The sequence below is a fragment of the Sorex araneus genome, chromosome 9, assembly GCF_027595985.1.
Source record: "Sorex araneus isolate mSorAra2 chromosome 9, mSorAra2.pri, whole genome shotgun sequence".
In the NCBI taxonomy this organism is placed as follows: Eukaryota; Metazoa; Chordata; class Mammalia; order Eulipotyphla; family Soricidae; genus Sorex; species Sorex araneus.
In genome coordinates this window covers 39381645-39406069 of record NC_073310.1, presented here as the reverse complement: position 1 = coordinate 39406069, position 24425 = coordinate 39381645, and the positions used below count along the sequence as shown (strand labels likewise).

The window sequence follows — 24425 nt, the reverse complement described above, 5'->3', positions numbered from 1 at the left end:
TTCTATAAGATAAGATGGGATTTCTCCCTGTTTTACTTTTTGGTGGCTTAAAAAATTTTTTTCTGTTAGAGATTTTAAAAAATTAATCACATTTCATAAAACGAATTATGACAACTAAACTGGTAGAATCTTCTTGCGAGGCTGAGCAAAGGTGAACCTGTCAGAACTTATGAAAGGTATAATTTGGGAGGACCCAATCCTGAGCCTCCCTTCCTCTGCCGCCTTTGGTGACAAGAGCTTCCATCCCAGTCAGAAAGGAATATTAATGTCTCCATTTGATTTTGAAGCCATGAGAAGAATCCACTCGTCATATTTCCTTGGCATCTCCAGGGTTAGTCAGGGCAACGGGCTTATGGGAGATAACTCAGAGCTGCCTTGCATGTGCTAAACAAGTCTGTGCCTGGGTCTGGCCGTTAGGCACTCGCGCACACGCTTGAACGCTACGTGTTGGGGGCTGGCCACCGCAGATTCACCCTGGGAAGATTTCCACCATGACGAGGGGATTTCATGTATCTGCAACCCTCCTTCCCACTGCAGTGTGTCTTCACGAACAGTCGGTCTATTCATTCTCTGGGGGTCACTGCACCCCCATCCTCATAGTGTTCTACCCTGGCCTAAGGGCATGTGGTTCCTACTCTCCTGTGGTGATGTTGAGGGAGTGGCACCACTGTGGCTGAGGGGGTGGCACTCCGCGCTCCATGTGGGTCTGACTGACCTAAGATTGGGAAACTATGGAGGGAAGAAAGAAATATTTTCTATACCTATCACTTCTCTGCTAATTTTCATAAACCTTCTTATAAATGAAGGTTGGTTTTTTAATTTCGTTTATTATTTTTTTTAAAAAGAGCATTGCCACATGCTATGGACACTTCTTAAAGGGAGCTCTACTGATAATTACACAGGACAGCAAGAGTAGACTGGGTTGTCCTGGGCAACATGGGACATATGGTCACTCCACTTATGAAGTAGCTCAATAAAGCAGACACATAAAGAGAGTCTTTGCAACTCCAGGTGACATGCAACATGATCATCACATGAAACATGAACCTGATTGTAGTAATCACTGAGGCAGGGGGGTTGTTTGTAATCACAACCCAATCTAGCAAAAAAGATAAATGTGACCTCCCCCCCTTAGTGTAAGCACCTCTGTAAAATGGAGGTGGCTTAACAGTAAACATATTGATGCCAGTGGGGTCCCCAGGTGACTTGTGTGAAGTGGGGAAATAAGAGGTGGCAGCCTGAAGAAGGGAATCTGCCACTTTCTCTCTATCCGCCTCTGCCACTGGGAATGGCTGGGGAAATCTAGGACCGTGAGCCTTGCTCCTTGCAGGAAAGGAAAGTCAGCTGTAGACCTTACCCAGGCCATTCTGGTCCCTGCATTTCCCTCACAGAAAAGAATTTAAGGAGGAGATAAGCAGTGAAGTAAAAAATGGGTTAATTTGGGAAGTTTCGAGAAAGTGGGAAGAGAGGGAGACTAACATCCTCAAGAGAGAACAAGCACTTCTCCAGAGTGGAGAGGGAGCCTCAGTACACATTCCAGCAACAGATGTAAAAGTATGAAAGCACACATCTCAAGAGAGGAGATGTAGGTGACACACGTGCTCAAGCACCACATGTTCTCAACAGTACCACATGGGCACAGGTAGCACATGGGCTCGGGCAGCATATGAACACATTTCCTTTGTTAAAGTTGGTTTTCCCAAGCCCCTCATGGGGCTTTCTACCTAGGTAAGCATCTGTTGCTAGGGTGGTTGCCAGGGAGTAGAGTTGGGAGTAGATGATGGTCTTATTTAGCATTTCTTTCCTGTCTGTTGGTTTCTACGGGGAGCTTCTCTCAGAGGGGATCCAGCTTTCTCTGGGTCTGTGCTGGCCTGAGGTAAATGTCTAAGTGAAGTAATAAAACCACTAGCCCCTGGACACAGGAATTTAGGCCTGATAAGACTTTAGCTGGTGCCAAAGATCCAGAGAAGGCTTGAACACCACCCCACCTCTCTCCTGAGGGTCCCACTGAGAGAACCTCCAGCAGGAACAAAGGCCAAGGAAAGGAATTTCAAAGACCATCAACCAATCCCTTGGCAACCACCTTAGCAACAGACTCTTACCTAGCTAGAAAACTCCATGGGGGGCAGCTTGGGAGAAACCTCAAAAAGGTCAACTTGAACAAGGAAGCACGCATATATGCTGTCCCAGCTCATGTGCTGCTCGCGTCCACCTGGTCAAGCGTATGTGGTGCCCGAGTATATATGCTGCCTGCATCTCCCCTCATGAGATGTTTACTGGGGTTCTCTCTGTCTTTGGAGAAGTGTGTGCTCTCCCTTGAGCATGTTACTCTCTCTCTCTTTCTCTCCCTCCTTTCTTTACTCAAAAAGACTCCTGTTTCTACTTCACTACTCATCTATTCCTGAAATTCTTTTCTTTGAGAAAGACAAAGACCTCAAAGGTCTGGGTAAGGCCTAGGATTGGCTTTCTTTTCCTGCAAAGAGCAACTCCTCACTCCTGCCTGAGTTCACAACTCCCTGAGAAATCACGTGGGGAGATTAACTCAAGGTTAAGTGAGTGTCAGGTGTGGCTTGACAGGCACCTAGTGGGGCCGGCAGGAGTCGAGGCCCATGCCGTGAAGGGGCTCACTGCAGACTTTAGCATTCGTAGCCTTCCCAGTCCGCCCTGGGGTGGCAGAGGTGGATCAGGAGAAAGAAAATGTATTCTCTCCTTTCTGCCTCACATAAGTCACCTGAGGGGGCCCTCTGACTTCAGGGCTATTGGTTTTATTACTTCCTAAGAACACACTGCCATGGGGAGTCCTTTCCTATCTACCAGCCTGCCTGCTTCAATATCATTAGAGGATTAAATGAGTGAAGACTGTAAACCCCCTAGTGATGAGGCAGGCAATACACATTATCTAGTGTCACTAGTTGTGATGTTAACAGAGGAGACTAAAAGAAACACTAAGAACAGTGAAGTTAAATTTCAAGCTGAACACATAATTACTCAGTTGTGGCAGGAAAGGCGGATATCTTTGGCTTCCAACACACAAGTTGTTTGTCCTTTTAGTCTGTCTCGAGACTCCTGCCCCCTTTTCTCCAATCAGCCACACCATAATAGTGTATTACCAATAATTCTGCTCTGCAGAACATCAGTTTAACTACTTTCTTGTGGATTCCTCAACTCCCTTGATCTTTTGTTCCTTTCATGTCACCTGATGACAAAACCTTATCCTGAATGTACCACTTCTGCTGCAGACCTTGCATTCCTGAACAGATTCCTAAAGGATTACTTGAAAATCTAACTTCCCTAGGTGCTTTCTCAACTCCCTTATTTCTCATAGGGGATAGTTCGAAATGTCATTATTCTCCTCTGGCTCTGTAACCTATTACTTCCTCCTCATGCAAAAGGAAAAACAGGCCAGTAGGTAGGGATTGTTAAACTTAGTTCATTGTTCCCACCTTTCACACCCCCCACCCACGCCCCCCAAAACTTTCTGCACTAGAACCTGGTCCCTCCTCTCTCTTTAGAGTATTCAAATTCTCTGCTGGCTCTCTGTGCTTCGAATGAATACAAAGGTGCTTGCATCTGTTCCCATAGACCTTAATGAAAATGACTCCCTCAACCTGCTGTTTCTCTCCAGTCCTGTGTTCTTCCTCCTCATTGTCAAGTAACCAAATCTCCTTGCTTTACTTCCTCAAATCCAGGGGAAGGGAATCTGCCACTCCTAGACTCACAAATCAGCTCTGTCAGAAATTCCCAGTAAACTCTTTTCGTAAAACGAGTGAACATTTCCCCCACCTTCATTTGCCTCACCTCTCTGGCCCTTGGCTTGGCCAGTTTCTGCCTCCTTCTGACTCTCCTATATTCTTCTCTTCAGTTTTTGCTTCTCCTTTCCTCCTGGGGATTCCTCTTTCTCTGCCTTCCCTTCAAAGCTGATGTTCCTCATGGTTCTGCTAACCTTCTTCTCTTTCCAAGGCAGTAACTATTACATGCCTAGAACTCCAAAATTCACATCTCTAGTCAGCATTCCCTCTGGCTGAGCCAATTAGTTATGGGATGTCCTTCCCTGGGTGTCCTTTTAGCTCCTCAAATCCAGGTAGTTCATAGCCAGACTCATGTTTCTCTACCAATCCCTGCCTTGCTTCTTGGACCATCTCTGAATGAATGGCAGTATAATTTACCCAATGTGAACTTTTCCAATTCATGTTCCTGTGCTTCTTACATCTTCCTCTAGATCTTCAGAATAATGTCTAAACTCTAATGTTAAAACACTAACTCTATACCTAACACAACATTCTTTTTTTTTTATTAGTTTATTTTTAATTAGAGAGTCATCGTGAGGGTACAGCTACAGAACCATACATCTTTGTGCTCATGTTTCCCCCATACAAAGTTCGATAACCCATCCCTTCACCAGTGCCCATTCTCCACCACCAGTAAACCCAACATCCCTCCCCCTCCCCAGTCCCGTCTCCCCCCACCCCACCCTGCCACTATGGCAGGGAATTCCCTTTTGTTCCCTCTCTCTGATTAGGTGTTGTAACACAACATTCTTAATGATAAAGCTCCTGTCAACCACACCAGCGTCATCTCTCATCTTGCCTCCTATACACTACACTCAAGTGTTTTCAACTCCCAGATAATTCCACATTTGGTGACATGTCTTGTAGTTTTGCTTCTGTTCCACTGCTGAAATATATACTGAGCCCTGACGCTCACTTAGCAAACAGCATTTCTTTCAGTACCTGTTCTGGAATTCTGGGGAGGCTCCTCAACTCAGTAGTCTTTTGCTGTCCAGAAAGCTCCTCTGCCATATTAGCTGCCCAACTTTCTACAGTGTCCTGAGTGTGCCCTGTTGGAAATGTGGCTGCTGAATGACTGGGGGTGAGAGGCTACACTTCTTGGGCCTTGATTATTTAGGGACTTACTTGTATCCTAACTCCAGTTCCTAGAGCATTTTCTAATGCTTAGTATCTGCTTCACGAATGAATGAAAGTGACAAATAGTCTCTTCGTTATCTATGCTCTCTCTTGGAGGGCAAGATTGTATTCCCAGTGAAGAAATACAACAAGCAGTATCAAGTATTTATATATCTACATATATGAGTGTGTATGTATATGTATGGATTGGAGTGATAGCACAGTGGGTAGGGCGTTTGCCTTATATATGGCCAATCCGGATTTGATTCCTTCGACCCTCTCGGAGAGCCCAGCAAGCTACCGAAAGTATCCCGCCTGCACAGCAGAGCCTGGCAAGCTACCCATGGCATAGTTGATATGCCAGAAACAGTAACAACAAGTCTCATAGTGGAGACATTACTGGTGCCCACTCTAGCATATCGATGAACAATGGGATGACAGTGCTACAGTGCAATGTATATGTATGCAAATGTAGTGGTGAAATATCTACAGAGATCATTCTGTGTGTGCACATATGCATAAGTATATGAAAGAACATATTGGTTATTGAAGCTATTCATTTTCTTTTACTTTATTTTTCCCTTTGCTTCTAAGTTCCTATGTCTTTTCCATTGCTATTTCTTTGCACAGATAACTTTATCTTGCTTTGTCAACAGCTGTATGTCCTGTGCAACATAAAAGTTCTTAATATTCTTACTCAGTGTTCAGGACATATATATGACATAATATATGACATAAGAATATCTGTCACATATTCTTATGACAGATAATATGAATAGGTAAGAATTCTGAAGACTAGAAGAGAATTGCTGACATCCTATACTATGAATTTCTATTCAGTCTTCTTATCTCTAAATTTAATTATCTCAACTTCATTTGCCATAAATGGGGACATAATAGATGAGAAAATTTAAATTTTTTAACTCAATTTGTATAATCTCAAGAAATTTATAATTGTTAACTCATAAGGAAATACTCTTCAATATAATTTCACTTAACTCACTCAGATCACTCAAGTGTTTGTTCTGTGATAGAGAGATGGTACAGGAAGTCCAGTGCTTGCCTCACACACCTTGAAGCCTGGTTCACATTACTGAACACATATAGCTACCCCAAGTACCTGAGGGGTTGTTTTTGAGTGAGCCAGGAATAGATTCTGAGCACTGCTGGGTGTAGCCCAACATTCTTGGCAAATCTATATTTTTAATACATAAAGTATTCTTGTTTAAAAACGTTTTCAGTGTGGTGCTGGAATGTTGTATGCATGAAACCCTATCATTAACAATAGTTCAAATCACAGTGCCTTAAATAAAATATTTCCATTCCGCTGCTCTATGAATTTTCAATCCGTAATCATTGTGTTCCTTCCCAAGATGACAAAGTATGACAAACCTTGGATCATTCCTCATTTCTGTCAACTTAATTAATTTGAAGGTAATATGAATTTTATTGTAGAAAATTAACAAAAGTCCATGATATTAAAATGCTTTAAGACTTTAAAAGAATTACCCATTTGTCATCATATAAGGCTAGTTATACTAAATTATGTTTTAAATTGCTATGATCATCTCTCAAGAACAGAATATCTTGAAATAGCTGTCTTCAGGCATTAATTATCATAGGGAGGAAGTATAAGATAAAAACGTGAAATTCAAAAGGATAAGCAATCTTTTATTACCCTTTCAATTAGAAATTAAGCCATTAGAGCATCTAACTCTCATCTAACACCATCATCGTCACATAATCCTTGTAGTAAATTACGTTCGCTACTGGATCAATAGCAGCTGACAACATTTCTTCCATTTCCTCCTGAGAAAAAGGCTCACCTGGGGGAGAACAAGAAGGAAAATTTATCATTGACAGTCTTCTAGACATTTATTTCTTTCTCTGCTTCCCGGCTAATTGCCCTGAATCCCCTGCCTCCCCCTCCCCAGCCCACCCCCCACCTCTGACACTAGTGACTGTTCCTGGAGTGGCAGAGAAATGCAGCATGGCAGAACAGGTATTTGGAGAGCATGCTCTTGAACACCTGACATATTCTGAACATTTTCATGTGGGGAGTCACATCCAGCAGTACTCAGAGCTTACTTCTGGTTCTGAACTCAGGGATCCCTCCTGGAGCCTTGGAGGACCATACGGGGTGCCCAGGATCGAACCTGGATTGGTGATGTGCAAGGAAAGTTTCCTACCCACAGCATTATCTCTCAGGCCCCTTCTGGACATATTTTAGAATTTTCTTACCTATATCATAGCTCAGATTGAAGCGATAGCACAGCGGGTAGGGCGTTTCCTTTGCATGCGGCCGACCCAGGTTCGATTCCTCTGTCCCTCTCAGAGAGCCCTGTTCTGCTTGCCAGGCTCTGCCGTGGGGGTGAGATACTCTCGATAGCTTGCTGGGCTCTTCAAGAGGCAGGAGAATCGAACCCGGGTCAGCTGCATGCAAGGCAAACGCCCTACTGCTGTGCTATCGCTCCTGCCCCTTTGGGTACTGATTTCACCAAAATAAGAAGCTCATATCAAGATAAGAAGATAAGAAACAAGGTAAGATGCCTCTTACCTCTTCCAAGGTAAGAAGATAAAAAGCAAGGTAAGAGTTTGCTTCTTATCTTGGTGAAGTCAGTATCCAAAGTGGTCTGAAACCACTGAAGTAGGCTAAATCCATTGATGCTCAGGGGTTATTTCCTGTCCCTCTCTACTTAGGTATTACCCATCATCCATCCAGGTGAAAGTATTTCTCTTATTTTAACTCGGCGGCCATCTTTGTCCTTTGCCCTCTGTAACTCATCAGGGACCATAGATACTGTTATAAATGGGCACAGTCTACCAATCTCTTATTTCCATTTCCACCAACTGCCAGATCAGGCCCTTATTGGGATGCCTACAAAATGCTGCAATAACCAAACTGGTTTCCTAATTTAACCTCTTTCTTATGCATCTAACATACCATTGACATTGGATTCATCTAACAAGCCCTCTTGCACCATGTAATGTATCTCTTCCATTTCCCACAGAATGAATTCTAAACTTTAGCCCAGGTTCTTACAATGTGCTCCTAGCAAATTTATCTACATTTACTCCACATTTTTGTCCGAAAGCCCCTCCAAGCCTTATTGTCTATGGGTTCTTGAAATATGCACATTCGTACCTCCTACTTTTTGTTCCAAGTGTTATTATCAATCTGTATCTCCCATCAGTACCCTTTCCCATTCTTCTTTCACCTACTCATCATTCAACAGCATTTAAGACTTACAATAAGGGGTGCTGTAAAGCAAAGATTTTTTTTTGTTCCAACTTTCAGTAACTCACCCATATAACTTCTACCATTCTAACAAAACTATTTCCTTTTAAACTCTTGCCACATGGCTTTTCCAGACCAAACAAGCCCATAGCAATCTTCTGATACTCACTGCTTCTACTACACAATGTTTTATTTGTTTGCTTTTTGTTTTGGTGTCACACCCAGCTATGTTTAGTACTTACTCCAGATTCTGTGCTCAGGAATCACTCCTGGGGGCTCAAGGGAACAAATGCCGTGTCAGGGATTAAATCTGGATCAGCTAAGTGTAAGGCAATGCCCCTATTATTTCTACCACCCTATTATCTAATGTTTTGAATTATTTTAGAAATTATTTTAATTTTAAAAATAGGGTTGTAAGATCCTTAAGAAGGCAGATTTTAATGTCATTACCTCTCCCCTTTTACTTCCTCTAAATAGTCAAGTTCGACTATCTTCTCAGTGCTCCCTGGAAGAATCTCCTGCCCCCGAACCAGGCTGTCTTCATCGGGGCCCCTCAGAGCAGGGGCAGGTTGAGTCTCTCTCCCCACCCCCAGGGCTTCAGAGCCCTGAGAGCCAAAAACCTCCAGAACCCAGCCACAGTTATGCTCAGGGACACTCTCCACATACTCAGATGAGCCTCACGCATAAAGGAACCGGCATAGGAACCCAGGTATGCAGGACCTGTGGCTAAGATCTCCAAGCCTGCTCGGATCGGGACTGGGCCTCCTCCACCCAGATCCCCAATTTTCCAGTAATTTGGTAGTCAATCACACCCACAAAATGCCCCCGGTGCACCATATAATCTCATCAATGGCCAAGATCCAGAGACTATAAAACATAGCTCCCGGAAGAGAGTGATGCAGAATCTCACATGGTAGAGCCTGGCAAGCTACCCGTGCCGTATTCGATATGCCAAAAACAGTAAGAATAATGGGCCTCATTCCCCTGATCCTGTACGTGACAGGGATGAATGGAGACATTACTGGTGCCTGCCTGAGCAAATCAATGAGCAATGGGACAACAGTGAGACAGTGATACCTCTCCTTTACACTTAGTCCCCACATGGACACTTATTAAGGACACCATAGGATTGGCATGATGATTTGGGCCATTTTACAAAATTCCTATTGCCTACTATGATTTGCTTCCCTTCAATTAATCCTTTGGACTAAGAAGCTACTGCTTTGAAAGTCCTAACATTTCCATCAGAGTTAATCCATAAAGTAATCTTAGTTGTGATTCTCATGTCATTCTTACTCTCATTCCCTATCTTTTCATCTAGTGGTGGATTAAGTCAATAACCAGTTGTGCATATAAGTCTCATCTATTAATTTTACTTTTGATTCTGTCTCAAGCGATGTCTCAGAATCATTCAGGAATCATTTTGTGAGCAGTGAACTAAATATAGTAACAGCACTCTAATTACATATGGGAGGGTAGGCTACTGACATTAACATTAAAGGAACAGGGACAGAGAGATAGTGCAATGGGTTAAAGCACTTGCTTTATACATGGCTAACTAAGATCTGATTCCCCAAAACCACATCTGGTCCCAAGAGTGATCCCTAAGCACAGAGACAGGGATAAGTCCTAAGCGCAGTCAAATATGGCCCAAAGACCCAAAAATACAAAAACTAAGGGAAAACAAATTTATACATTGGCCTAAGTATGTAGAATTAAAGAAAAAATGCCATCATTTATAGGTATTCAGATATTCTATACAGTTTCATATGTATGTGTGTAATTCAAGTTCAGAGTAAATTTATGGTGACGCTGGAGAGATAGAACAGCTGGTAGGGCACTTTCCTTCCATGTGGCCAAACCAGGTTTTGATCCCTAGCACCCTGCATACTTCTCCAAGCCCCACCAGGAGTGATTCCCGAGCACAGAGGCAGGGCCAGATGTACCTCAAATAAAAACAAGAACAAAACCCAAAGCACATATATGGTTATATTAGCATAATGAAAAATGGAAAATAAATGTGAGATTCATACTTAATTGAGACTGTGTTATGTGATGCTTGTACTGAAAAGCTTGGTAAATGGGAGTTTCATTAACTCCAATACAAATCTTTGACCTATTAAAACACACACACACACACACACACACACACACACACACACACACACACACACACACTACCTATAGTGATTGATCAGTAATTTTTAAAAAAGATTCTAAGTGAGGGCCAGAACTATAGTACAGTGGGTAGGGCATTTGCCTTGCACTCAGCTGACCCAGGTTTTATCCCCGGCATCCCATATGGTCCCCCAGAATGCCAGGTGTGATTCCTGAGTGCATAGCCAGGAATAACCCCTGAGCATTGCTGGGTGTGACCCAAAAAGCAAAAAAAAGAAAAAGAAAAAGAAAAAAAAATTCTAAGTGAATGGCTTCAATTCAAATTCAAAGACATGCGATTAACCTACCTTTGGTATTTTCACCTCTTCAAATTCTGAACTATCACACAACCAAAACTCACTCTTTTAAACCTGAGTGATTATTTTTAAAGAATTGTCTATATTTTTTTAATTATTTCAGAAATATTAATCCCTTACAAATAGTCATTCTTACCTTCTTCAGTCATATACTTAATCAATTCATCCTTAGAAAGATAACCACGTTTTTCTGGATCTAGAACCTAGAGAAAGAGAAAAGATAGATATTATACTTTTTATTTGGTTAATAAATTTTACGTGATCAAATTTTTATATACATACATACATATATATTAAAGCTGGAGTTTACATACCTCAAAGGCTTGAAGAAGAACATCTTCTGGAATTGGTCTGTATCTAATTATATAATAAAAGGAGTAAATATCACAGTATTTTGCTCAGTCACTACATAATAAATTACCACTTAAAATTAAACATAAACTGCTACCATACAAGGAAAATATGACTCTCCTCACTAAAACATCTCTGGATTTCTATGTCTAAAAGTTGAAAACATTCTGATCCTACAAGAAACATTTAATTAAATATTAACTGGCATATTTAATATTTTCTATTTGCCTTTTTTATCACTGTAAAACTCCACTTATCTGGGGAAAAAATCTCTAAAAGAAACTAACCATGGTAAGCTAAATATATTCTTCCTCTGGAAAAATAGTTAGGGTTAATTATTATCATAAATAATTCAAAATAATAATAGTAGTTGATCTATTATTTTGCCACCTAATTTCCCCTCTAAATATACTTTAGTGATTATTGAAGTAGTTAATATTTATAGGTACATGCTAAAAGGCAGTTCAGAAGTACAGTGAAAAGTTAGAATGACTCTACTCTAAGATAAGTATTGGTTGAATATAATATACAATAAAAAATTGAAATCAATGTAATTCTAATCATTATTTTGTCTTAACAATTCATTTACCTTTTTTCCTGTAGTACTTTAATCATCACTGGAAGAAATTTTTCATATCGAATGTATCCAGTGGGTTCTTCTTCCTCTACCTAAATAGCCAATAAGGAAATACATGTGTGTGAGTGTGTGTATATAATTTAAAAATAAAACACACATATTCAACAAATGTAGTGAGGAATTACTTTTTCTAAGCTTAATACTGTGACAAGTACTAAGAATTTGACTATGAATTTGGGTATGATTCTTGCTCACAAAATTTATGGTTCTGTATTGAAAGCATAACCAAAACAACAATCCTGGGTGTCTAATTATAAGTTTATGTAAGCACAATGAAGTGAAGAAGGATGGTTCTACAAATATCCAAGAACAAATGACTGTATAAAGAAACTATGGTACATACATACAGTGGAAAATACTACTTGGCTATAATAAAAGATGAAGTCATGAAATTTGCCTGCTGTTATGTGGGTGGATCTGGAGAGTATCATGATGAGTAAAATCAGTCACAAGGAAATGAACAGACTAAGAATGATCTCACTCATATGTGGAATATAAAGAAACTACATACAGGAATATCAAATACCAAAGGGAATAGGAACGAAAAGCAGAACTGGTTTTTAGTAGAAAACTTGCCACTGGGGTGGTAATGACGATGGATAAGTTAGAGAAAGCAACATTAGGACAATTGTGGAGGGGAAATATGCCTACCACAAAGCAGGATGTGTGGGGGCAGGGGTGGGAAGGAAAATGGGGACACTGATGGAGGGTAGTAGACACTGGTGAAAGGACTGGTACTGGACCATTGTATAACTAAAAATCAATCACAAATTTCTTTTTAAACTGAATCACAGTGATTTCTATTTTAAAAATGAAAAAAAAAGAAGAAAAAGGATGGGTCTATAAGAACAAGGCAAAATAACTCTTTTGGGGCTAGTATGATAATAAAGCAAGTAGGGTGCTTGCCTTGCATATGGCCGATCCAGGTTCAGTCCCTGGCAGCCCATATGGTCCCAAAATCTGCCAGGAGTAATCCTTGAGCACAGAGCTAGGAGTAACCCTGAGTACAGTCAGGTGTAGCCCAGAAGGAGACACAGAACTGGGACATAGTTCACACACACACACAAAGATAGGGAAAGAAAGAAAAAAGGAAGGAAGGGAGGAAGGAATGAAAAAAAGAAAGGAAGGAAAGATGGAAGGAAGAAGGGAGTGAGGGAGGGAGGAAGGGAGTTAATTCACTAACATTAAGGAGAAGTGTGCTTCAGATGAGGCTAGAGAAAGAAAGACTGGAACCAGACCATGAAGGATCACTGTCTGTTCAAGTGACTTTAGTTGTCCTTCTACGACCAACCACTGAGGGCCTTAGAGATGTGTGTTCTCACAAGGTCACACTGGTTGTGGGTGAGGTGACATCAGCAAGTCTAAACAAATACACTAAAAGGCTTTGCTGGTCACAGAAAGAGAAGTGGATAAATTCAAGACATATTTAAGAAGGAAAAGTCAATAGGACCTGGTTCTGTGTCTCAGTTCTGTGTTCCTAAATCTCCCAGGATTAAAATTTGCTAAATGGCACGAGGTCATGCCATTCTCTGAGATAAGGAACACTAGATACGGGGCCAGGTTAATCTCAAGGACAACAGTACACATCAAATCCATGTGGCACTTATTAAATACTATATACCAAGGTGGTAATTGGAACTTTGTTCTACCTCTACTAATTAAGAAAACTCTAACTGAAGAAGGGAACTTCTCATTTGTAGCATTAACTGAAGGGAATGAGAGAGAACCTTGCCCACAGGTTCAACTTTGATGGTGTGGCTGAACAAAATACTATTGCTCTTAAATCTCAAATTCACCTGTTTACAAGGAGCTATAAATCTTCCACTCCCACACCCATTCCTGACTGAGGCATTCTAGGCAGTCTTAGAGGGGGACAGGCCAGCGCCCACCCAAAAAATCCCTGGAAGCTGCCTGCTCCCACACTCCATTGGCCATGACTCCAGCCTCATAACTATCACATCAGGACTGAGCCTCATGGTGAACTATACCTGTCAAAAAACTCAGATACATGGGTCCCTGCAGTTAAAAACTCCAGGTCATCTTGCAGTCAGCATGGGCTATCTCCTCACATCTCCCTGTACTTTCAGTAGCCCTGGCAATCATACTCATGAACCATCTCTGCCACCACAGAAGCTCTTCTACTAGCCTTGTTCCAGAGACTAATAAACCAATCTTGAAAGAGATCAATTAGCCACAAAAATTTTTCAGACACAGTCCTGTTAAAAAATTTAATTCCAGCTGGACTGCCCAGTCAAATATTCTGGATTTTTTTGAATGCGTAGCCGCATTTTTATCTCCAAATTCTACAACACTGACAATTCAGTAGTAGCACACCAGATTGGATGAGATGTAACATGGAAGCCAACCAATCTCGATTAAAAATAACTAACACAGAAGGCTTAACTTGCAGTATCTTACTAAACCCTCAAGGATTTAATGTCCCCATGATGAAATACAACAATTTTTACCAACTTTGTTCCAAGAAAATATTTTTTTATCTTTCTCTTAGCCATTTACTAGTAATAAACAATATAAAATAAATTATTGTGGGCCTGCTAAGGAGGCAGGCTTGAGGGGTGGCTGCTAGAATGTGTCACTGTATCACTGTCATCCCGTTGTTCATCGATTTGCTTGAGCGGGTGCCAGTAACATCTCCTTTCATCCCAGCCCTGAGATTTTTAGTAGCCTCTCTTTACTTGTCCTTCCTAATGGTGCCATACTGGAGGCAATTTCAGGGTCAGGGGAATGAGACCCATTATTGTTACTAGTTTTGGTATATAAATATGCCACGGGGAGCTTGCCAGGTTCTGTCTTGTGGGCAGGATACTCTCAGTAGCTTGCTGGGTGGGTTCTCTGAGAGAAGAACTAGGCAATAAGAGGTCGCTTCTGGGAGCTTTGTTTTATAGTCTCTGGATCTTGGCCATTGATGGGATTACACGGTGCCAGGGGCAGTTTGTGGGTGTGACTGCCAAGCTACTGGAAAAGGGAATCTGGGTGGAGGAGGCCCAGTCCTGATCTGAGAAGGTTTGGAGATCTCAGCCCCGGGTCCTACACACCTGGGTTCCTCTGCCAGTTCCTTCATGCGTGAGGCTTGTCTGAGAAATGTAGAAATGGAAAAATATAGACAATGGTATAGGGAATGTGACAGTAGTGGTGGGATTGGGGTTGGAATACTGAATGCTTGTAACAAATCATCATAAATGACTGTAAACCATAGTGATTAAATAAAGTGTGGGGGGAAAAATCTTGCACTCTCTTTCACAATATGCTCTTACGAGGCTTGTCAACAGAGAAACTTTGAGCAGGGGTGGGGAGAGGTGGAGGCAGAGCAATACTACAACTTGCTTTGCACTTAATCAGCTCGGGTTTGATCACCAGCAACACATAAGGTCCTCTGAGAGCCAGGAATAATCCTCGAGGAACGCCAGGTGTAATCCAAAAACAAACCAAAAACAGAAAACTACCAGGGGCTAGAGTGATTGCATAGCAGGTAGAGTGCTTGTGGCCAATATGGGTTTGATCCCAGTCACCACATTTGGCTCCCTGAGCCCTGCCAGAAGTGATCCCTAGGTGTAAAGCCATGAGTAAGTCTTGCATACTGCAAGGCATGCCTCTAAAACAAAACAAAACAAAACAAAACAGAAGCAGAAGATCCGGAGCTGCCGTGTGTGAAACGGACCCTCTGCTCCTAAAGACTATGATCTGAGAGGTCTTCTAACCCATTTTGGCACCCAGAGCGGCTTCTTACAGAAATGCATCTAGACTGTGAGCTGTGCTACAGCCCCGTGCCGCCCAGGGAGGGATTTTCCCTCTCTACCCTGTTTTTCTGCGTGGAAAATGGTGGCAGCGGCAACACCCACTTGGCAAGAGCCACCTCCTAAGACTCCCAACCCAGAGGTATGAGTTTTCAGTGACGTGGCTTGTAGGCGATCATAGGAGGGGGGCATTACCAGCATGCCCTCTGCCCAGATAAGATCCGGAGCTGCCGGGCGTGAAAAGGACCCTCTGCTCCTAAAGACTATAATCCGAGAGGTCTTCTAACCCATTTTGGCACCCAGGACGGCTTCTTACCAAAATACATCTAGACTATGAACTGAGCTAAAATATCAGAGATACAAAACCGCGCGGCCACGACAGCAGAGCTCATAAAGTCTTCATTCTCAGCAATGAAAAGAAATTACTAAATGATGCCTTTTCAGCAGGCCTGATTGTTGGGAGAAAATTCCAAACAATAATAGTGAGTTCTCTATTGAAATATTGAATGTATTCAAAGTGTGGAGAGAATAAAGTGAAGATCATTAGATACTTAGGTGGGGGGTGGGTGGGAGGGGGATATATTGGGGTTCTTGGTGGTGGAACATGTGCACTGGTGAAGGGATGGGGGTTTAATCATTATATGACTGAGACTTAAACCTGAAAGCTTTGTATTTTTTTCACAGTGATTCAATAAAATAAAAATTTTTTAAAGAGCAGAAACTTTTTTTTTTTTTTTTGCTTTTTGGGTCACACCCAGCGATGCTCAGGGGTTACTCCTAGTTTTGCACTCAGGAATTACTCCTGGCAGTACTTGGGGGACCATATGGGATGCCGGGGATCGAACTCGGGTCGGCCGCGTGCAAGGCAAACGCCCTACCTGCTGGAGCAGAAACTTTTTATAGATTTATTCTTTGGAGCAAAAACCACCACCACCACCCCTTGCAAAAAAAAAACAAAAAACAAAAAAAAAACCCATGAAATACAATTTGCTCCTAAGTGAAATGCACTGTCATCCACATTACAGCAATTTTAAAAAACATTTATACTAGATTCTCAGGTTCTCTTCTCCGCAGAAGATGCTGCCCATTGAAAAAGAATCCTTATACACTGCTGATGGGAATGCAAACTGGGTCAAGTGCTACCAGGAACAGTACAGAGAGTTCAAAATATTAAAAATTGCCATGTGATCCAGCAGTTCGACTCTGAGGTGTGGAGAACTGAAACAAAGACACGAATCTGGAAAGATGTATGCAGATCTATTTCACTGCATCAATATGTACAATAACTCTCAAGACATGGGAACAATCCAAGTGCCCAATAGCAGATGAGTGGATCAAAAAGATAAGGTGAATGCTCCTGAAATGCCACTCAGCAGGAAGATGAAACTGTGCCTTTTGTGGCAATGGAGATGGAAAGGGAGGAGTCATGCTCAGTCACAGACCTGAAGCAGACCTCTACGGAATGACCTCAAAGGAACAAAACCAAGGAACAGATAAAACCAAAATAACAAACAGAAAAATCTTACTCTGTCCAAATAACTGAGATTACCAGAAAAGGAGATGGGAGAGGAGATCAAAGGGGTGAGTTAGGGCATCAGTGGACAGTGGCAGAGGCACAGTGATACTTTGGTGGGGAGTGTGATAATGGACATTTTGAAGATGTGTGAAGCCACACTTATAAAATGCACCACCTTGCAAATCAACATTACCTTAATGAAAAGAAAAGAAAATGCCACCCACCTATGAAGAGAATGAGGTATCTCAGAATTTTCTGAGCCTGTTGACACCAGGTAATCCTTTTTGGCTGCCACTAAGTCCAAGGTGAATGTTTTGTAAAGCACGACTCACGGGAATCAGCTGTTGCAAGTGGCACTCTGTACCCCATCCCCAGAGCCTTCTGAAAAATAAAATGTCAGGGCTGGCTCGTAGCTCCAATATAAGGCACTTGCCTTGTGTGTGTGAAGTCCTGGGTTCTACTTCCAGCACGATCAAATCAAATAAAATAATAAAATGTCAATCTCATAAGACCACCTTTGGGAGAGGATAAGTTTTTGAAAGAATACTGATGACTCAAGAAATTTTCTCCAGAAGCTAGAGCCATGGTTTGCTTTTCCTTCCTCAATCCTGCACAAACCGCCATAGAGCAGATCAGAACAAATCAGAGCCCCTTTCTAGTAGGAGCATTCTCGTCAATCCAAAACCTACTTTTAGTTCTTATGAAGGGAGTGTGGCTCTCCAGAAATCTCTGTCACAAGAGAACTTGGGAACAGCATAATCTGTTCAGGCCCTCAGGGCTCAAACATGAGGCTGAATACTGCACTCATGCTGGCCTGATGCATCTTTGTGGAGCAAAAATTGCACCAAGGTCTTTAATTAAAGCAGATATCCAGCTAACTGGAGTAGTCAAAGAGGTATACATTTTCTTTGATTTTTTAGAAAGAAGTATAAGGAATGAACAGAAGCTTTGTAGTTAAAGAAAAAAAAGTCCATCTTCAACTTGGACAGACTGTGAAATCCATGACTCAACACTGTCCTCTAGAGGCCAATCTTATGTGTTCTTCTGTACAAAAGCAGCCTAAGAAATGGCCGAAAAACATTACAAGTGTAGAATACTTCCAAATGCAGATTTCACACACTATTCCTTATATGCTGGAAACTACTGGAGCATACAAAAATTTATTATACATGGCCCTACCCAGGCTCCCCTAATGTTAACAGAAAAATTTAATTAGCCAAAATAATCAGTTAATCAGTAGTGCTTTACGACTTATTTGGAACTATAATATTTACTGGAGGTAACTGAGTTAATATGGGATTAGTAGGGAGGGTCCCCAACCTGTTCAAGTGGACTGATGTTCTTAGAAACGGGGAAGTTTGGACACAGGAACATAATATTTTCTGTGTCATAAAGGCAGGATGTATGTGCATGCTATAAAGCCAGCAGAAACAACCTATTTCTCTTGTTTGAGCCAATGATTGTGATCATTGTTGCAGCAGCTTTATTAATATAGCATGCATATTCTAAGCATACAAAATTTATTCCATTTAAGAAGGCATTTTGGGGTTTGTGTGTATATGTTTTGTTTAGAGTTTTTTGCTTATTTGTTTTGTTTTCTTTGGAGCCCATATGCAGCAGTGCTCAGGGCTTACTCCCAGCTCAGTGCTCGGGATCACTCCTTACATGGCTTGGGGTTCATAGCTCATTCCAGGGATCAATCCAGGGTCTGCAGCTTGCAAGACAAATGCCCTACCTGCTATACTATTGCTCCAGCCCCGCTAAGAAGTTTGAATCACCATCATCAAGCAGAAATTTCTTTGTTTAGCATTTGGGGATTAGCAAAGCAGAGAGTCAAAATTCAGAAACTATCTTGCAGAGATAAATAAATTAGGTTCATCAGGTCCACTTTCTTCAGGAAGAAACTTATTCAATCAATTTAAAATAAAATAAGACAAATTCAGAAAAGATTCCCTAAATAAAAGAAGATGTGTTGGAAAAGCAATAAGTCAGAGCTATCTTTACTTACAACAAAGTTGAACTGAGACCATCCACCTCATTTCTGTAATTAAACAGACATTGCCTGTCTGGAGAAACAGCAGAAGAGCTTAGAGAACCAGCCTTGTATGCATATGGTCACAAGTTCAAATACTCTGTGTCCCACCGAGCACAATCCTGACAGTGCCACACACAGTTTCTGGCCACACCACAGTCAGGTATGTGTAAGGAATACAATAAGAGGTGCGACCCCAGACAAATGCCACAGCTGAAATGATGCGTGGGCACAATAGCACAATGGCAGCTAATGAATAGTGGGAGACTCCAGCGAGCATAAGCCTAACTGTGTGCCTGAAAAGACTGTCAGTTCCAGTGAACAAACGCACAAGCATCAAAACCAAATGAGTAACCACACTGAGCACATGTGCTGCATGACCTCCAGCATGGACTACGTGAGAAGTGTGTAAGACACCCTGCAATCACAACAACAACAGCAATGGCAGCAAAAAGAGGACAGGAATTCTCATTTTGGCTCGATTTTGATTTGGGGACCATACCTGGTGGGGTAGGTGTGGATTAATCTTGGCTCTGTGTTGAGGTATCAACTGATGAACCACATGTAGTGCTGTGCTAGGTTGCCTGTGTGCATGGCAAGTACTTTATCCACTGTATTATCTCTCTGGTCCTATAAGGGTTATTTTGTTTTGTTTTTTGCCACACGTGGCAATGTTCAGCTGATATTATTGGTTCTACACTCAGGAATTACTCCTGGCAATACTGAGGGGACCACATGGGATTGCCAAGGAAAGAACCCAGACCCGCAGCATGCATTACCTACTGTACTATCATTCCAGTCCCAGGCCCCATAAGTTTTAATAAAAATAAATAACAAAGAAAGACACTGGAGAGAAGATAATATTATAGCCACCATATCAGACCAACCATAGTCTAAAAATACTCTGATTGGGACTGGAGAGATAGTACAGCAAGTAGGGAGCTTGCCTTGTATGTGGCCAACCCAGGTTTGATTCCCAGCATCCAGTACGGTCCATTGAGCACACTGTCTCTATCACTGTCATCCCATTGCTCATCGATTTGCTCAAGTGGGCACCAGTAACATCTCCATTGTAAGACTTGCTGTTACTGTTTTTGGCATATCGAATACACCACAGGTAGCTTGCTAGGCTCTACTGTGCAGGCGAGATACTCTTGGTAGCTTGCTGGGCTCTCTGAGAGGGGCGGAGGAATCAAACACGGGTCAGCCGCGTGAAAGGCGAACACCCTACCCTCTGGGCTATCGCTCCAGCCCACCATTGAGCACAACTAGGAGTAATTCCTGAGTGCAGAGTCAGGAGTAACACCTGAGCATTGCCAAGTGTGCCCCAAAACCAAACAACAAAAATACTCTGATAGGGGCGAAGGAGACAGTAGAAGGGGAAGGGCGAATGCCTTGCAGGTGCCAACCACAATTCTATCCCTGGAACCATAGGAATCCTCAAAAATCACTGTTGGTGGCAAAGCAAGAGACTTATCTCCTGTACTAGCTCTCGAGCCCTGCCTCTTATCTGTAAAATGTGGTATATGGAATACAGTAAGAATGTATAAATAAATAAATTAGTTGAAAGACAATTACTTGACACTTGCCCTGTACCTCCATATAAAAGATAGCATAAGACCTTCTTGGATTCTGAGTGAGCGATCTCCCCCACCTCCCAGTACTTCCAGAAGCCCTGGCAGCCACACCTACTTCCCACTGTTGTCATGTAAGTTCACCTACTGGTTTTGTTCCATAGATTCATAAATAAATCTTAAGAGAGATCAACTAGCCACGAAAATTTCTGGGATACCTGTTCTGGGCTAAGACCTCCAGGGAGATACTGGGAGGCCACGAAAATTTCTGGGATACCTGTTATGGGCTAAGACCTCCAGGGAGATCCTGGGAGCGGGTATGAGCCAGCTCCTGCCTACCAAACCACCACACTTACGCCTAAAAGCTGCTGCCCACACTTCTGGCTGAATGCCCACTTACATACTATGGATTTTCTGGAGATTTTTGACATCTCAAACTCTATAACACTGACATCCCAGTAGCAGCACACCAGATTAGATGGGAATGTAACATAGAAGCCAACCAATTTCAATGAACAAAAAGCATTACACAGAAGGCTTAATTTGCAACAACAGCTTAGCAAGCACTCAGATAAGGACTTGATGTCCCCTGGTGAAATACAACAATTTTTGAAAATTTTCTTCTACAGAAATATTTTTTACTCATTCTGTTAGCATTTGGTGATAACAAGCATTGTAAAATCAATTATTGTGGGCCTGCTACAGGGGCTTGAAGAGTGGTTGGGAAAACAAAGACAATGATGGAGGAAAGGTGACGGTGATAGTGGAATTGGGGTTGGAATGTTGAATGCCTGTAAGAAATGATCATGAACAACTTTGAAACAACTTTTAAACCATAGTGTTTAAATAAAGTGGAAAAAAAGTAAGGATAGGGTATATGAACTAGCAGTGATGCACCCACCCTGAGGTTTCCCCACATGCTACATGAGACTGATAGGTTAGGAGAGTAATGAACAAATCAGCAACACACACACACACACACACACACACACACACACACACACACACACACACAGAGCCTGTGGCTGCAAACACAAATATGAGAAGGAGGATGTGAGTGGAAAGGAAAAGAGGCAGCAACTCATTGGCAGAGCGCATGCTGCACAAGCACACTGGGGTTTGTTCTCAGCACTTCAAAAAGTAATAATAAAGTAAACAAATAAAGGCAATAAAAACTCTTTGTAGGGGGGCTGGAGTGATAGCACAGCGGGCAGGCGTTTGCCTTGCACACGGCTGACCTGGGTTCAATTCCCAGCATCCCATACGGTCCCCCAGCACTGTCAGGAGTAATTCCTGAGTGTAGAGCCAGGAGTAACCCCTGTGTATCACTGGGTGTGACCCGAAAAGCAAAAAAAAAAAAAAAAAAAAAAAAAAACCACTCTTTGTAGGAAGATTCCCCCAGCCAGCTTAGCTTTCAAGCACCATTTGAAGCGAGCTGATATTTACTAGTGTGTCCATGGATGTTCCGAAATACCCAAGAATGACAATGGAGAAGCTCCAGTTGCCACATGAGGGGTCCGATCGATCCTCAGGCTACCAGGGAGTGTCCAGACACCCTAAAGGTATATGCTTCTTTACATATGCTTCCCCAATAAAAAGTTTCAATGAATATGGAATCAAATATACGGGATTTTTCAAAAACCAGAATTGAGCACCGGGGCCTACAGCTCAGTGGTAGTATTTGTACCTCACAGGCATGAGGCCCAAAGTTTGACCTCAGTACCATCCACGCCACAATGCGCCATCTCCAGTGGCACTGACTTCATGTTCCCCAGCACCAACCGGGTGTGGCACACCCAGTGTGCCACTCCTAAACATGGCAGCAATAAGAAAGGGAAGGGAAAGAGAGAAGCAATAACCAGTCTCAAAGTAGAAAGCAAATACTATGCCTCACTCTACTTTAATAGGTTATATCTTATAACCTACTTCTCCCTCTGGGAGAAACTAGCAAGCTACTGAGAGTTTCCTGCCCATATGGGAGCAAGCTTCCCATGGTGTATTCATATGCCAAAGCCAGTAACAAGCTGGATCTCATTCCCCTGACCCTGAAAGAGCCTCCAATGCGGCATTATTGGGAAGGCCGAGTAGAGAAAGGCTTCCAAAATCTCAGGGATAGTACGAATGGAGAAATTACTGAGACCGCTCGAGAAATTCAATGATCAACCGGATTTCCTGATTTCATGATTCGTGACACTCCACTTTAGTGAAAGCCCAATTTCTTTTCTCTCCTTTCTTTTATTGGTGAAAGTCCATTCTCTTAGCCTATTTGCCATCTAAGGAAACTCAGCACAAAGTAGTGTCTTAGTTTTCAAAGTCAAACAGCTGTTCTAATGGGATCACAGCCCAGAGTTTTTGTCACTCCCATTCCTATAGTCAACCCATCAGAGTCGTCACTTTTTCTCATTACAACATTATTTACGGCAACATCAAGCACACTGAATATGCACAATAAAACACACAGTGAAAATTCATTTCTCCCCCGTGACAGAACAGTCAATAAATTAAACTATTTCAAGCATCACAAAATCAAGATAATATCAGTAGTTAAATTAGTTTATATAGCATCTGTATTCCAGCTCATTCCAGGGCACCAAGTAGGGTATAAAGAGGCATCTTTAAAGCTAACGGTAGTGAAAAAAATATGTAAGAACCATGTGATATTTCAAGTTGGACTCTAAAACTACATTTGGATATAAATCAGGCTTTGAAACCGAACACAGGAAGAAACAGAAGTGAATAAAGACACTGATGGTCAAGGCCTGGTGCACTGTGGGAGTGGTAAAAGTGTAGTTCACTTTGTACACCAGAACCACAGACTAACACTACTATTACCAAGCTGCCTAAACTACAAAAACAAACAAATCATAAATACAATTTAAAAAATATGTCTCCACTGAACAGAAGAATACCAGGGAAAAAAATATTATTCTCCTTTTTCTTTTCTCTCTTTTAGTGCTGGGAGTGGGAGGGTCATAGCCGCAGTGCTCATGGCTTATTCCTGGCTCTGTGCTCAGGAATCACTCCTGGAAATGCTTGGGAGACCATATTAAATGTAGGGGTGTTGTGCCCGAGTTTTAGATGCCCATTTGTAGAGAGTCCATGTCCACACACGATAATGCAAAAGCAAAGGAACTTTATTACTAGCCCGCAGCACTAACTCGAGCTAGGGGCCAAGTCTCATCCAACGCAGTGGAGTCTTGACAAGCACTCCAAATCCAAATCACAAGCAGTTTATATAGGGTTCAGAGTTAAGAAGTCTATCTGCTCCCTGCCCAGCTGAGACCCAAGCCAGAATGGCCATGATCCCAGAGGCACACAAACCAATCTCGGAACACAGCAGCTGCTGGTAGAAATGCTCCTGGACTGGGAACTAAGCCATGGCCCCATACCACCCTGGGAGGGGAAGGGTTTTTGTCCCTCAGCCTTTTCCTCTTTGTGGCACCTTTCAGAGCCAATTGGACAGAGAGGCAGGAACTTGCAGTGACGGGGTGTGCAGGAAATCTCAAGATGGCAGGGGCGGGAGGGCACATGGAACCGGCCCTGCTCCCTTCCCAGATGAGACACCGAGCAGCCGCTCACAAACGGCTCCTCCACTCCTGAATGGCCATGATCCCAGAGGCACACAAACCAATCTCAGATGCAGCGGCTGTTGGCAGAAATACCTCTGGACTTAATTACTAAAATACCAGAATTCCAAAACCGCACAGCCACTACGGCGGCCATGAGACATCATATGCTCTTCATTATCAGCTATCGAAAACAAATTATCTAATGATGCTTTTGGGCAGGTCTGATTGATGGGGAAAAATTCCAAATAATAACAGTGAGTTTTCTGTTGAAATTGAATGTAATCAAAGTAATGAAAGAGTAAAGTGAAAATCATCTGCCACACAGACAGGGTAGGGGGTGGGATGGGGGGTATACTGGGGTTCTTGGTGGTGGAA

The 24425-nt window shown here is 42.3% G+C and overlaps 1 protein-coding gene across 3 annotated transcripts in view; it reads right to left on the bottom strand.

Moving 5' to 3' along the window:
- Nucleotides 1-4491: 4491 nt before the first annotated feature.
- Nucleotides 4492-24425, bottom strand: part of EFCAB2 (EF-hand calcium binding domain 2) — a 113442-nt gene continuing 93508 nt past the window's right edge. For all 3 annotated transcript variants that reach the window (XM_055147544.1, XM_004605529.2, XM_055147543.1), the window contains 4 exons: nt 11557-11636; nt 10931-10973; nt 10753-10819; nt 4492-6730 (listed from right to left, as the gene is read on the bottom strand). In XM_055147544.1, coding sequence (XP_055003519.1) covers nt 6615-6730; nt 10753-10819; nt 10931-10973; nt 11557-11636 — 306 coding nt within the window. In that variant the 3' untranslated portion in view covers nt 4492-6614. The remainder of the gene's footprint in view (nt 6731-10752; nt 10820-10930; nt 10974-11556; nt 11637-24425) is intronic.